The 15,180-nt window shown below is 36.7% G+C and overlaps 1 protein-coding gene across 1 annotated transcript in view; it reads left to right on the forward strand.

Annotated features, from left to right (window-relative positions):
* The window catches only part of SMC5 (structural maintenance of chromosomes 5), a 76,584-nt gene that overhangs the window by 58,263 nt on the left and 3,141 nt on the right, over nucleotides 1–15,180 (forward strand). The window contains 6 exon segments of the mRNA XM_078152813.1: nucleotides 1,403–1,528; nucleotides 5,056–5,151; nucleotides 5,560–5,664; nucleotides 5,899–6,018; nucleotides 7,810–7,989; nucleotides 8,069–8,164. Of these exon segments, the coding sequence (XP_078008939.1) occupies nucleotides 1,403–1,528; nucleotides 5,056–5,151; nucleotides 5,560–5,664; nucleotides 5,899–6,018; nucleotides 7,810–7,989; nucleotides 8,069–8,164 (723 nt within the window).

The raw sequence follows: 15,180 nt of genomic DNA on the forward strand, positions 1-15,180 counted from the left end.
ATAACATATGTGTGTGTTTCATACATGATGTGTATACAAGAAGGGTTAGGTAGCTCAATGAATAGAGTGCTGGGCTTAGGATCAGGAAGATCTGAGTTCAAATCCAGCCTCAGAAACTTCCTACCTACATGACCTTGGGCAAATCACTTAACCTACTTGCTACTAGAGAAGGAAGGAAATGGCAAGCTACTCCAGTATCTTTGCCAAGAAAACTCCATGGGCCAACGTCCATGAGGTCACAAAGAGTCCGACACAACTGAAGTAACTGAACAAGAAGAAGTATGTATATGTGTGTATATAGTTATTTGGAGAACAAATTTTCTGAAGATGTAGTCTGATATCTTCCACTAGAGGTCACCCATAGAAAAACTTTCTCATTTTAAACCCAGCTCTTCTTACCTGTAAATCAAACTTTTCCAAAAAATAATCCCAGCAAATGCAAGAGTTTTGCTTATAATTAGTAGTGTGACTTGAAGTATTTTTCTGTAGTTTTGTTATACTGTACTCTTTGTTATAAAAGAAAAAAAATAAGAAATTATAATCAATGTTCCCTTATGTGAAATAATCCCATATTTGTCATTGTACAAGACTTATGAGTAGGACTAAATTGACCTTCATATCTTGAGCCCTAAATAAGCAATCCCAAGGATTTATCTGCCCTTGAAGTCTCTTGTCATTAATATTTCAATACTCCACTGAAAACCTGTTGTAGAGAACCAGGGAAAGAAAAGGTAGCCAAACTGTCTCTGTCTGTGATCTCCAGTTTTCAATGGTGCGTGATCCCTGAAGGGGCAGTATTGTGTGGAGTATGCAGTTTCAGCAAGGCTGATAACAGTGCTAGTGAATTTATTCATACTGCCCTGCTGCATCAACACCATCTAGGATAGCAGGCTATAAGAACTAAGTAGTTACAACCCAGATTTAAGGAATTGGCTCAGGGCACAAGAAATCTCAGTCTTACAACGAGTGTTTTCATCTGGGTGTTTTTTCCTATACCAGTAACAGTTGTTGTCATGGTATGTATATCAATTAAGCAGTTGTGTTCAGTTGTCAGATTTCACCCGATGACATTCCCATTGAAGGGGATGGGGAAATCACATGTATGCCTATGGCTGTAGGTTGAAGATTCGTGCTGTTTTTCCTTTTACAGCATGTTTACATTATGTGTTTGAATCTTTCTTATTTAGATATACATAGGTAAGTTTACCCTTGATTCTCAGAACAGAATTTTAATTTCCTTATCACTAAGTTAATCATAATTTTCAATACTGTTGCATTTGATTTACTCCTGATTGTTAAGTATATAGATAAATTTGCTGTGGTGATTTAAAGAAATAGATCTTTATTTGCAGTAACTATAATCCAAAACCTTAAAAACTCCTCTCTCATTTTATTGTAATAGCAACAATACAATGCTTTTGGTGAAACAAAACGTAGACTTCTAGAGAGGTGCAAGGAACTTATGAAGAAAGCTAGACACATATGTAACCTTGGCCCAGAACAGAGTATTCCTCAAGAGTACCAGACAGTAAGTATGAAAGTACATAATGATGTAGATGTTATTATTTTTACTTTTGTTAGCTTTTAACTCTTCTGCATACTCCTACCCCATACTACTGAGAGAAAATGTGGTATAAAGGGAATAGCATTGGATTAAGAGTCAGATGACTTAAGTTCTAGTCTAGCCTTTTAATGAACTCTTTGATGTTACAGAAGTCACTGAATTTCTCTGTGCCAATTTTCTTTTCTCTCTAATGGGTATAATAAGACTTGTACAAATTACTTGTGAGGAAATTGCTTTTTAAACTGTTAAATGCCGTAGAAAGATATGTTACTACCATTACTGATCATTTCAGAAAGGGGATTTTTGTAGTTGTCGTACCAAATTTCTCAAATCTTGGGCTGGTAATCACCAAGAAATCATTCTGCTCTGAGCACTTATGTTGGTCCTTTATTCTTAACCTATTTCTACCTTTAAAAATATATGAGGGGCACCTAGTGGCACAGTGGATAGAGCACCGCCCCTAAAGTCAGAAGGGCCAGAGTTCAAATCTGGCCTCAGACCAAACACTTGACACTTACTAGCTGTGTGACCTTGGGCAAGTCACTTAACCCCAATTGCCTTTAAAAAAAAAAAGGAAAGATAAGAAAAATATATAAGAGCAGGAGTTAGATGGGGAGGACTGCAATGGGAAGATCACAGAAGTACTAACCAGGAATAACATTTAGTGGAACGAAAGAGAAGAGAGAGTGAAAAAAGCTTCCCTAGGGGAGATTATCAAAGGGCACAAATATGTTAGTAAGAAAAAAAGAAAAGCCTTCATGCTCTCCATTAAATGTTCAATTCTGCAAATCATTGATGTATTAAATAACAGGAAAGACTTGATTTAGTCCAGTTTCTCCTACTGATTAGATAGCTCTGGGACTGGAAATTTTCTATGTACTTTTTTGCTTCAGCTTCCCTGGAAGAGGGAAAGAGACCCTGATAAAGTGGAAAAAAAACCCATTGGATTTAGAGTTGAAGGATCTGGGTTCAAACTCTGACTTGTTCCTTATTACAGGCATATTCTTAGATAAGCCACTCAATTTTATTGGGCTACTGGTTCTTTAGCTGTAAAATGAGGGAGTTTAAGTCTCTTCTAGCTTTAAATCAACTATCCTAGAAACTAGGCCTCAGGATGCCTTACGTTCTAGCCATTTCTTCACTTCAAATTAGCCATGTGACCCTTGGCAAGTAACTGATGGTCTTTGAGCCTAGTTTCTCTGGGAGACAGTTTAGTATCACATTGGAAAGGGCACTAGATTTGGAGGATTAGATTCAAATTCTAGCTCTGTATGATATTGGTAAGTCATTTAACCTAACTGGTCCTCAGTTTCCTGAAGGATTTAGCCAAGATGGCCTCTGCAGTCTATTCCAGCTCTGCATCTGTGATTACTCTGTGTGAGATGAAGAGATTGGACTAGATGGTCTCTAAGGCTTTCCTTCTAGCTTTGACATTCTAATATTTCACAAGGGTCAAGTAAATGGGTGGCAAGGTCTTTGAAAAATTACAGCTAGTATTTATATGGGATTTTCATTTTTTTAATATTTTGACATATCTGTGATTGAATCAGTGTAAATATTCTTTCCTTGAGATTCACCCACAGTTCGAAGTCCCTTCTCATTCTTTTTGCTTCTTGTCCATTTTTTCCCATAATTTATTGCTAGTTATTTAAAATGTTAACTACTTCACCCAGATAATTAAAGGGCAGATGAAGTGTGGACAACTGAGACATGGCTCTAGTTGAGATTAAAGTTATCCTTTCCATAAATATGATACAATAATATTACTCACAAAGTAGATGGAGAACTAATTTAATCATTTTGGAATTTAATCTAGATTTATACTAAGTTACTTCAATGCTTAGAAATATACTGGTGTTTCATATTATACAATAGTGTGAACCTTTTAATAAGCCCCTACTAAAACCAACTGTTTCCTACCTTAAAAAAGCAATGTGATCTTGCCCAACAGAGTTATATTACTCGCTGAGAAATATAAAATGGAGGAGGTACAGTATGGATTTTTCTCCTACCTCTACCTGCACTATACCAAATTTCAAAAGGAAGGGAAGTCAAATTGCTTTCTAGAGAGTGAAAATAAGAAGAGATGGGCCTTGATGGAGTAAATAGTAGGGAATGGATAGTTAGGATCATAAAATTACACCAAATTTCAGCTTGAAGGTAACTTTCAGGTGTGGTTGTACTAAAAGACTTCTGAACTAAAGTTCCTTCAAAGGGGTCATTGAGCATCTGTCTACTTGAAGACTTCCAGGGTTAGGGGATGCATGACTTCATTCAACAGATTTCCCTTCATCCCTTATAGAGTAGAGCTTTACCCCTTGCTCCTAGTTCTGCCCCCTGGATCTTTTTCATCCTGTATTTTTTCATCTGACTTCTTTGAGCCTAAGTGTTGGAGTTTATTTTTATGTCTCTTAAATGCCTCTTTAGTATATGTAGCCATCAAATCCTTTTTGAGCCAGTCATCCAACATGTTAGTTTTCTCTTAGACTTGTTTTATATGCAGATTTCAGAAACAGGTCAACAATTACTTTTTCCAAGTTACGGATATGAATGTAGAACAGTGCAGCCAAAGGCAGATCCTTGAGGCACTCCTGAAGTCCTTTCAGAGTTAAAGGGCCTTAGAGTGCTAGTCCAGTTCCTTCGTTATGTGTACTGAATCCCCTGAAAGATTCCGTGACTCACCTAAAAGAGAATAAGTATGAGAGCCAAGATTCAAATTCAAGTGGTTTGACTCTGTATCCTTCCATTACAAAGTATTAAAAGAGTAGAGTGAAATTATAGTGGGTTTTAGAAAGCAAAAAAAATTTATTAAGCACTTAGAATGTGCCATGTGCTGTACTAAGTACTGAAAATACAAGCCAAAAGAAAGACAGGCCCTGTCCTCAAAGAGCTTACATTCCAATGGAGAAGATAACACATAAAAGGAAGCTAAAAAACAGGTGGGGGAGGGCATGCAGAAATGGAGAAAGAAGGAGGCTTTAATGGAGAGTCCAGAGGAGTGTAGCCTTATAGGAAAAAGAAATAGCTCTCTTGGTCACTTGCCTTAAATGGAGCCCTTTGCACACCAACCAAAAGGACCTGCAGGCTCAGAGAGTACTTCTGAAGTGTGAGTTCCAGGATTGAAGTGATCTTCCAAGATGAAGAATAATGGAAAAGTCCAGTGGAATACTGTCGGGTGGGAAATGAAAAGTTAAAAATTTCCTGACCACTCTAGTCTACTTGATTTCTCATTCTGTATTTTAAATCTAAATATCACTGTTTATGCTATTCATTTTTATACTTTATGTCAAATTACGCTGTATTCCTTACATTAATGGTATTGTCTATGAGTCTTATTTTTTCAAGAAAATTGTAAGCTTTTTGAAAGCAGGACTTGTGTAATTCTTTTGTATCCCTACATGGTGCCAACCCAAGTAAATACTAATTGAATTATGTTGTTTCTTAGTATTCTTACTATCTAGTACTAATGGACAGATTTTTTTTTCCTTTAGGCTTTCCAAGATCTCCCAAACACAGTGGAAGAAATTGATTCTTTACTCGCTGAAGAGAAGACTAGAGCTTCTTGCTTCACAGGCCTGAATGCTTCAGTATGCTTTCCCACCCCCAGTCTCCTTAGTACTTGCCTCCCACTCTGTACTAGAGCTCTTGGTAATAATAAGTTAGACAGCAGGAACAATGTGCTGTAAATGCCAGATTCTGAATCTATTAGAATTTTAAATAGATTCTTCCTAAGGAACAGGGTGTTCTTGCCTTTTCTTTAGAAAAAAAGAATAGTTGGTCTAACCTATAATACTGCAATGTCTAACATTTTTCAAAAGATAGAAATGTCATATTTTCAGTACATAAGGAGTGCATAAGTTAATTGCATGCAAACAAAACAACAAAGCAATACAGTTGGCATTTTTAAGTTAAGACTTTAATTGATGCACATTTTAATGTTTGTTATTTTATCTTCTGAAAGATTTGTCCTAAAGTAAAGTGCTTTTTGCTGCCAGGTTGTCGAAGACTACAAAAGAAGAGCACAAGAAATACAACAGTTAACTGAGGAACTAGAACAAAAGACAAATGAGTTGGATAACTATAGACAGACCATTTCAAAGGTGATATTTTAAATTCTGTTTTTTGCCACTTGATACACACTAATGATAACATGAGAAGAGGCAAGGATATAAAAGGGGATAGTTTCTTTAAAGGAAAACAATTTTTAGGGGAAAATGCAATATTCAAAGTTTATTCAGTGTGTAATAAAGACTAATTTGATGTTATGTTGCAATTTTTTTGGTAATAGTTTTTCCAGTTTTTATGGTACTGTATACTTGTCTCTTTATATTTAGGTTAAAGAAAGGTGGCTCAATCCCTTGAAACATCTGGTAGAGCAAATAAATGAAAAATTTAGCAGTTTTTTTAGTTCCATGGAGTGTGCTGGTGAAGTGGATCTCCATACAGAAAATGAGGTATAAGTATCTTTTCTGAACAAACTCTAAGGACTACAAAAGAATTAAAGAACATAATTATAATTTACTTTTCTCCTGCAGAAATATCTTTTAAGTTTATTTAGTTTGAGACCTTAGAGTTCTTCTGTTAAAAATCGTCGATCACTAAAAAAAATTTTGAAGGAAAGAAAAATATCTGTTCAGTCAGGCTGTTTCTTTGGTGACTTTTAAAGATTAGTGAATTAATAATCTCATTATTGACCCTCTGTTACAGTCTAATAAAAGTGAGTAATGGTAAATCAGAAATTATGGGTGTTCTTTCTGAATGCTTCCAGCTTGGTGAAAAAACTTCCTTTTTTCCTTCTGACTTAGAATTTAACTATAAATTAACTATAAATTCATTAGTGTGAAAATTTCTGAAAAGGAATAATATTGTAATAGCTGGAGGCTCATAAATTTTAATATTGAATATTAAGTAGAATAATTAAATACATTATAAAGAGTGAAGCAGAATGTTAATACGGTAAAATATTGAGGAAAAGGAAATTTTTTTGATATGTAAGTATTGCTTAACAATTTGGAATGGAAGTACAACCATTAATGATAAAGTTTATCAGGATTTTACCTCCCCAGGAAAATTTTCTCTTTCTTGATATTGACTGACTCCTAGAGTCCCTTTTTTCTTCACCTGTGTATTATGAGAATTGTTGACAGCCAACTTAGGCAAAGCCATTTCCTAGAATTAAATATGCCATATTTATGAGTTATAGGGAACTGGTGCCCCTTTCTCCAGTAAGATTCAATTGTAGTGTGCCTGGTGGGAATTAAGGCTATTATCCTAAGACTGTCTCTTTTAGCTTAAATATTTGATATTATTATTATCATTCGATAATATGTCCTAAGGTCATTTGTAAAATTTTGGATTGGTTGATTTGCTTCTTGGGTGATTGTACAAGTTTAATTTCAGAAGATAATTTTTCTCATCTAGTTGCATGTGAGTCATGAATGATTAAAAAAACATCTATTAAGCACTTCACTGTGTAAAAAGCCCTGTGCTAAGTGCTGGGAATACAAACAGAAAAGCAATCCAGTCCTTGCCTCAAGGAATTCACATTCCCATGAGAGAAGGCAGTTTAGAAGGTTTCAGGTGGATGTCAGATGGGAAGACCCAGTGGTCTTTTAGGATACAGAGGCAAAATGAATGGTAATGTTACAGTGACAAAACCATCTGTATCAACCCTTTTGATGATGTCAAGGAATTTGAAGATAAGAACTTTCTGGTCTCCTGAAGCTGGGACTGCCTGGGAGATAGTTGCTACAGCACCTGCAGAGGCCCTAGAACAGTGGCCAGGGGGACTGGGCTGGTTATAGGGGTAGTGATACAGGGGGTAGTCAGAGAATGTCATGGATGCCCCTCAACAAGGAATATTCCTCTTGATGATGGCTGTGGGGGTTGGGTGGGTAGTCTGGGAAATGATGCTATTCCTGGGGTTCTTGGGCATAGGGACCTGAGCTATCTCCACTGGGGTTTGAGTGATTTGTTTGATTCACCTGGCACATACTGCTGCCTGGCTTTCCGGGCACCTACTGTACTAACCCATGCAGAAACATTCTAACTATGCAGTAGAGCTCAGTCATGCATTTTAACAATTTCATTTCAGATAAACAGTAGTTCCACTAAAATTTTGTGTCACTTTATCTTATAATTGATATTTTTATTTTGAGAACTTATTTTACCCCACTGTCAAAGTACTATATGAAATACTAGAGAAAAAGGCTTATGTTTTTTCATAAAACTTATCTGATTTACAGGAAGACTATGATAAATATGGAATTAGAATTAGAGTCAAATTTCGCAGTAGCACACAATTGCACGAACTAACTTCCAGTCATCAAAGTGGAGGTGAAAGAAGTGTTTCCACAATGTTATACTTGATGGCGCTCCAGGAACTTAACAAATGTCCTTTCAGAGTGGTAGATGAAATCAATCAGGTATGAGTATTACTTTGTGAAATTAGGTTTTATTCATTTTCTAATCAATATTAATTTAATTTTTATTATTATCATCAAGGGAATGGACCCAGCCAATGAAAGAAGAGTATTTGAGATGGTTGTAAACACTGCCTGTAAAGAAAACACATCTCAGTATTTCTTAATTACACCAAAGGTAGGTAATCTGTGACCTGAAAACAGTAACATACTTAAAAGTACCCAGATGATTTCCATTTAGTAGCTTGATCACTTAAGAGGATATTGCCCAATGATGAAAATAATTATGCACTTTCTAATAGTAGCAGTGGCAAAGGAAGAACTGAAAGGATTAAAATAATGCTTCTTTTATTGAAGAGGATCCATAGACTCATAGCTCTAGAGCTGGGAGAAAACTAAGGCCCGGGGAGGTTAAGTCATTTGCCTGAGGTCCTTCCAGGTAGTCAGCATCTAGCAGGTTTTGAAGCAAGGTCCTCTTTACTTCAGAGCCAGTGGAGCTTCAGCCATATGTTATGTGATAAGGATTTGTAAGACCCAGGATGGTGGTTCTCTCTTAACTTAGCCTAAAAAAAACCCTGTACCTGAAATAGTGTGATCACCTTCTTCACAGTGAACTAGTGCTAAAGAGTCTAGAGCTTCCCCTGACTTCTACTTGTCAAAAGAAGTCTTGTTCTTAAGAATTTTGATCTTTATCACTGTTTGTTCCACTACTATATGTAGTGCTGTGACTTAATCCTAAAACTAACATTCAGAGAAGTAAAGAGATTAAGAGAAATCCATCAAAACTCTGGCTTCATTCTGTACTTAGTGTTCATAATCACTTTGCCCCTTCTACTTTAACTTTTCACTTCCTACTAAGCCCTAACCCTGGGTGACACCCTCTATCTGCAAAATAACTATCATGGCTACTTTGGTGTTCCTTTGACCACCAAATGAAATAACATATAAAGCAATCTGCAAACTTAAAGCACTACATAAATGCCAGCTATTACTATTTTCCACTATTACTTCTTAACCAGTTGGTCCACTTAGAAATTCATGCTCTAATCCAATTTGGGTCCTGACTGCTACAAGCACAACCCTTTTACTCATCTCTTAATGACTCTGCAAGGGTGGGGAACCTGCTGCCTCGAGGCCACTTGGGCCCCCTAGGTCCTCAAGGGGCGGCCCTTTGACCGAATCCAAACTTAACTTAACAAAACAAATTCCCTTAATAAAGGGATTTATTCTGTAAAACTTGGACTCCCCTCAAAAAAGCCACACCCAAGGATCTAGAAGGACCCATGTGACCTCAAAGTGGCAAGTTCCCACCCCTGGACTACCCATTTCACTCTTTACTGCATCTATTCCCAGCCATTTCTCAAGGCTCCAACCCTAACCCCATACCTTTCAGGAGATAACTTCATTTCCTTTACTGATTATATTGAGGCCACCCCTTCTCCCTTTCACCATACTTCAAAATCTCTGTATGTCATCAGTCGTGCTCTCCTCCTTTGCTCCAGTCTCAGAGAATGGTCATCTACCTTTCCAAAGTGAATTATACCATTTATACTCTTGATCTGACACTTCATGTTTCTTTTTTTTCCAAGTTTAAAAAAAGGCATATATACATAATTTTAAAAATCCAACTACATATTAAATGTTGTATCAACACACATTTATTTTTAAACAAAGAAGACCCAGAAAGTTAGGTTTATTATTTTTATAACTTGAGGAGAGGTGCTGTGATGGAATAGTTTGGCTTTATTCTATAGACAGATAGCTGGACACCTGCCTGTATGTACTCACAATGCTAGAGAAGCACTAAATGCTTTGTGTAATACTGTTATACATAGTTAAGTGAAAGCACCCAGTTTGGTTTGATGGACACATTGTTTTCAAGTAAAGTCAACATTTTTGTAATGAAGATCCCCTTAGTAGATGTCAGTAGTTCTATTTCATGAAATATATGTTTAGATTGGAAAAAGAAGTACATATGCTCTCCTTCAGTTTTGCCAGCTCCTGCAATAAACTACTAAATCTAGATGTTCTCACATCATTACATTTGTGGATCAAGTACTGTGTAAAAATGAATGTAAAATCTGAATCCTCCTCTACTCCCCAAAATACCCAACTGGTACATTTCAAATAAAAGTTATTGCGCCTCATCCAGTTAGAATAGTGGACAAGTCTTGTTCTCTTAGCCCTGCCAAACCAAACAACTTTTCAACAGGATATGCTCTTCACTAGGAAGATACTCTGAAGGGCAAAATGAGCTTCGATGTTATGACACACCTATTTCAGGCTGGATACCAGGTTGTGAAGGTTTACCACTGTCTTCTATCTTTTCCTGCCCAGGTCCATGGCAAGTTGTCTTGCACTTAAACAATCACAAACTTAACCCATTGTCTACCACTGGAGTGTTAAACGTGTAGGTCTGCTTCAAAGTGCCCTTTTGACACTTCATGTTTCTTGGGACCTTGTTCCATCAGTCATTCTCTCCCCACCCCTTCCCACTCCCTCATCTTAAATTTTCTCCTCTCTGCTTTCTCCTTTTCCTGCCTACAAACATACTTAGTTTTTCCTCATATGGAAGGAAAAAAGAGAAGGGAAATACCTCTGCATATAATTGCCAAGGTTGAAAAAACCTTCCCTCAATCCTGCTATCCCCTCAAATTGTTGTCTAATATTTAAGTGTTTCAGTTCTTTTCCTTGACATGTCTATACCATTTGACCTTTTTTTTTTTTGGAAGCAGCATGATATAATAGAAAGGGAATTGGATTTAGAATAGGATGCCTGAGGTTGAATCCCAGTTCTCTCAATTTATAAGCTATTCCTTGGGCAGATCACTTAATCTCTCTCTGTTTCAGTTTCCTCATCTGTAAAATACATTACTTGGACTAACCACTTTAGGATTGTTGTGAGGAAAGGGGATTGCATGCCTTTAAGTACCATATGAGTTATTATAATTTATTTTTCTCTTTTGCTGCACACCGCAGAGTGTCTCTGTTGGTTCTCAAATTGTGTAGTCATTCCTTAATCTAAAAATGTTCCCTAAATTTCTGACATTGGCCCTCTACTTTCTGTGCTCTGTTCCTCAACAGTCTCATCTTCCATTACCATAGGCTTCAACTATCATCTTTGCATGTAATTCCCAAGTCTTTGTCTCTTTCCTGGATTCTAGTCTTATCTCCAGCTGCCTTCTGGATCTTCATAGTGTGACCCAGATATCCTGAAAGCACCACAAACTCAGCGTGCCCTTGAAAATTGTTCCCCGTTCTCTTCTTTACTCCAGTCTCTTAAGGAGGTAATCCTTTTCCACAAGGCCATCCCCTCTTGTTCTATGGGACTTTAATCCCATTTTCTTCTTTCTTCCCCAGCAGATTACCCCTACAATCATCCTCTATAATCTTCCATCTTTCCCTATTTTTTTCTTTCCTCAGTGCCTAAAAACATGCCCAAGTCTGTTCCTAGCCTATCACTCCTCCTTCTTTCAGGCAAACTTCTAGATAAAGCCATGTGCAATCATTGCTTCTACTTCCTCTCTTCTTAACCTATTGCAGTCTGGCTTCCATCCTCATCGCTCAACTGAAACTGCTCTATCCTAAGTTACTAATTATGATCGTTAGCTTTTATATTTTAAAGACCATCCCTAGAACCAGAACTGGCCTTTTATTCTTTGATAAGGGATTGCTCTCTGGGCGCAGGAGGGAAATACATTAGAAAATGTAAACAGTGTAAAAACAAAAGACATCAATAAAAAATTATTTTCAAAAATGCTTTTTTAAAAGAGATTTCCAGACCTGGACAAGATTTCTATCTGCAAGTGTTCATCCAGTCTTTGCTTGAAGACTTCCAGTGTGTCATTACGCATTTGGATAACTATAATTGTCAGGAAGAATTGACAAAGTCAAGTACAGGAGGAATTAGATGAAGGAAAAAAAAATTTAATCTTTCCTATGGCAAAGTACTTCCATCTAGGAAATGGGAAGAAGAAAAGCAAAGTGGGCATTAGGAAGCATAAGTCTTCAAGTAGCCCCAGGACACAGCTCCCTCCCTGTGCCTCAGTTTCTTCCTCTGAAAAGTAGACATAATTTCATCCTTTCCCTATCTAAAAGTTGTTTATATGAAATAAAGAAAACAATGTATTATGTTATAAGCTCTTGAAAGGCAAGGATGGAGTAATTTTCAATGTTGATAGTCTTAGTATCTAGGAGAGAGAGAGAGAGAGAGAGAGAGAATGTGTCTCTTAAGCACTTACTATGTGCCGCGCACTAGGGATAAAAGTACAAGTAAGCAAGCCAGTTCCTGCCCTTGAGGAAATTAACATTTTTTTGATTTACATTTACATTTATTTACATTTATTGATGTGCTTTGTTTTTATATTAAAAACATGTATAGATTACTCCCACTTCATAAGAAAACTCATAACAAAATAAAACAGTTGAGTAAAACTAATAATACAGTGGTCTCATCTGAAAATGCCTGCAACATTTCATATATGTGTCATCCTACCACCTTTTTTTTTTTTAATTGAGATAAATTTTTCTTTTCCACCCCCAGGGGGGCGAGGGGGGAGAGAGATACATTTTGTGTAACAAATATTCATTAGTCAAGCAAAACGAATTCCTTCAATGTCTGTATATCAAAGTATGTATCTCATTCTGTACCCCTAAATCCATCACATCTCTATAGTAAATAGATGAGATGTTTCATCAATGGTTCTCTGGAATTATGAGTGGTTCTTGTATTGATCATAGGTCTTACAGCTTTCAAAGTTTGTTTTACAGTGTTCTTATTGTAAAAGTATTCTTCTGGTTCACTTCATTTCATTCTTTATCAATTTGTAAATAGTCATCAGAATTACTCATTTTATACTATTGATGTTACAGTATAAATTGTTCTTCTGGTTCTTTCTACTTCACTCTGCATTAATTCATGCAAATCTTTCTGTGTCTTTTCAGAATCATCCATTTCCTTATTTGTTACAGCACAATAGTTAGCATCCCATCACCTTCAAAACCACAACTTATTCAGCCATTTCTTAGTTGATAGACATCCCTTTAGTTTCTTTCATTTTTTGCCACTACAAAAAAAAAGTTGCTCTTCCTCTCCTCTCCCTGTTGTGTTCGTGTTCTCTCTCTCTCTCTCCATATATATAGTGTGTGTATATATATATGTATGTATATAGATACACACACACACACATATATACACTTTTTTTTTTACACAAAAGACCTTTTCCTCTTTCTTTGATCTCTTTTAGGTAAAGGCTTAGCAGTAGACAGATCAGCACTAAGGTTAAAAATAAATAAAACCTACACACTAAAGGCAAAAAAACAAACATCTCATTTTAAAGGGGGAAAAAAGCCTCTGTTCAAGCTGACAGTTGATTTTTTTTTTAAGATTGTGGAAGAAAAAGACCTTAACCTCTCTCCTCCTCCCCCCAGGCTTCAACGAGATCTCTCCCAATAGAGAACAAGATCCTCAGATTTAACTAAGATTAAAGGAAAGACTTCTCCTTCCTCCCTCTTATCAACAAAAGGATAGATATAACTAAAGTTAATCATGGTGCCAGTGGTGAATGACAAGGCCTAAAGAAAGACCACTGGAGGGGCAGCTAGGTGGTGCAGTGGATAGAGCACTGGCCCTGAAGTCAGGCGGACCTGAGTTCAAATCTGGCCTCGGACCAAACACTTCAGACTTACTAGCTGTGTGACCCTGGGCAAGTAAATTAACCCCAACTGCCTAACAACAAAAAAAAAAAGACCACTGGATTAAAGGAAAGGTCCTCAATTTCTGTTAAAACTCCATAACCAAGAGGCAGCTAGGTGGCACAGTGGATAGAGCACCAGCCTTGGAGTCAGGAGGACCTGAGTTCAAATCCAGCCTCAGACACATAACACTTATTAGCTGTATGACAGTGGGCAAGTCACATAATCTCAGTTGCCTCACCAGAAAAAACCAAATCCTTAACTGACTTTGACTCTTCCCTCCTTTTCACCCACCACATGTAGATAATTTCTACATCCAGACCCTTCCACACTGTAATCCTGACTTCAACAATAGCTTTCTAAGTAGCCTTCTGCTTCTAGTCAGTCTTTTTGCTCTCCAATTCATCGTTCATATAGCTATCAAAATAATCTTCATTATTCAGGTCTAATCATGTCTGACTCCTGTTAATTGGTTCCCTTTTGATTGTAGGATAAAATATAAACTTTTTAGCCTGCTATTTTAATTATAGAATGGAAGTTCCTTGAGGTCACAGACTATTTTTGTCTTTGTATCTCCAGTGGATAGACTTTGTGACTTCAGTGTTGGTCAGCACTGATGATGGTTATTGGAATTAAATGTTAAAATTTAAGATCCTCCATAATTTGTTACCAAGTTACCTTTCCAGTCTTGTTTTCTATTACTCCCCTTCAAGCACTCTATTCCAGCCAAACTGGACACTTGCTTTTGCCTCTCACCACTGTGCATTCATGCAAATCAACCCTCATATGCAAAAATGTATTCTTTTTTCATCTCTGCCTGTTGAAATGCTTTTCTTCCATGAAATCTCAATTTAGTTCTACTTGTTCCATGAATCCTTCCCTGATCCTGTGGTTGAAAGTGATCTCTCTCTTCAGATTTTCTTAGAACACTTTGGCTTTCTCCTTTGTTCTTGTCACATTTTATTTACCCTGTATAGTATTTCTGCATGGCACCTTTCCTCTATTAGACAGTAAGCTTCTTAAGAATAGAAGTGATATCTTTTTTAGTTGTTGTATCTTCAGTGCCTAGGACAATGCTTTGCACATAGTAGATAATTCATAAATGTTTGTTGATTTAAATAAAAAAGACTATGATAAAAAAGTTCAAAGGGCTTTGCTATCTTTTGTATGTAACTTCACGTAGTGAGTGGGTTAGATGATGTAGCCACATGAATGTTTTCAATTAAAATACTGATAAAGTACCAACTATATTCAGATCACCGTGCTTGGCATTAAGGGAGATCATGGTCCCTGTGCTCATGGAGCTTTTAGGAGGATATGTATCATATGCAGAGAATTAATGGGCATATACTCCCAAAATAATACATGATAAGTGGATTAGAGAGTTGTAAAACAAGCATTTTGTCGAGAGTCCATCTTTAAATAATGCCAAAAAATATGGTAGTGCCAGATTATCTAGTGTCTTGAATGCCGTGTTTTGCCATTAATTATCATTTAAGT

The sequence above is a fragment of the Phascolarctos cinereus genome, unplaced genomic scaffold (genome assembly GCF_003287225.1).
Source record: "Phascolarctos cinereus isolate Bilbo 61053 unplaced genomic scaffold, phaCin_HiC Scaffold_4;HRSCAF=312, whole genome shotgun sequence".
Classification (NCBI taxonomy): Eukaryota; Metazoa; Chordata; class Mammalia; order Diprotodontia; family Phascolarctidae; genus Phascolarctos; species Phascolarctos cinereus.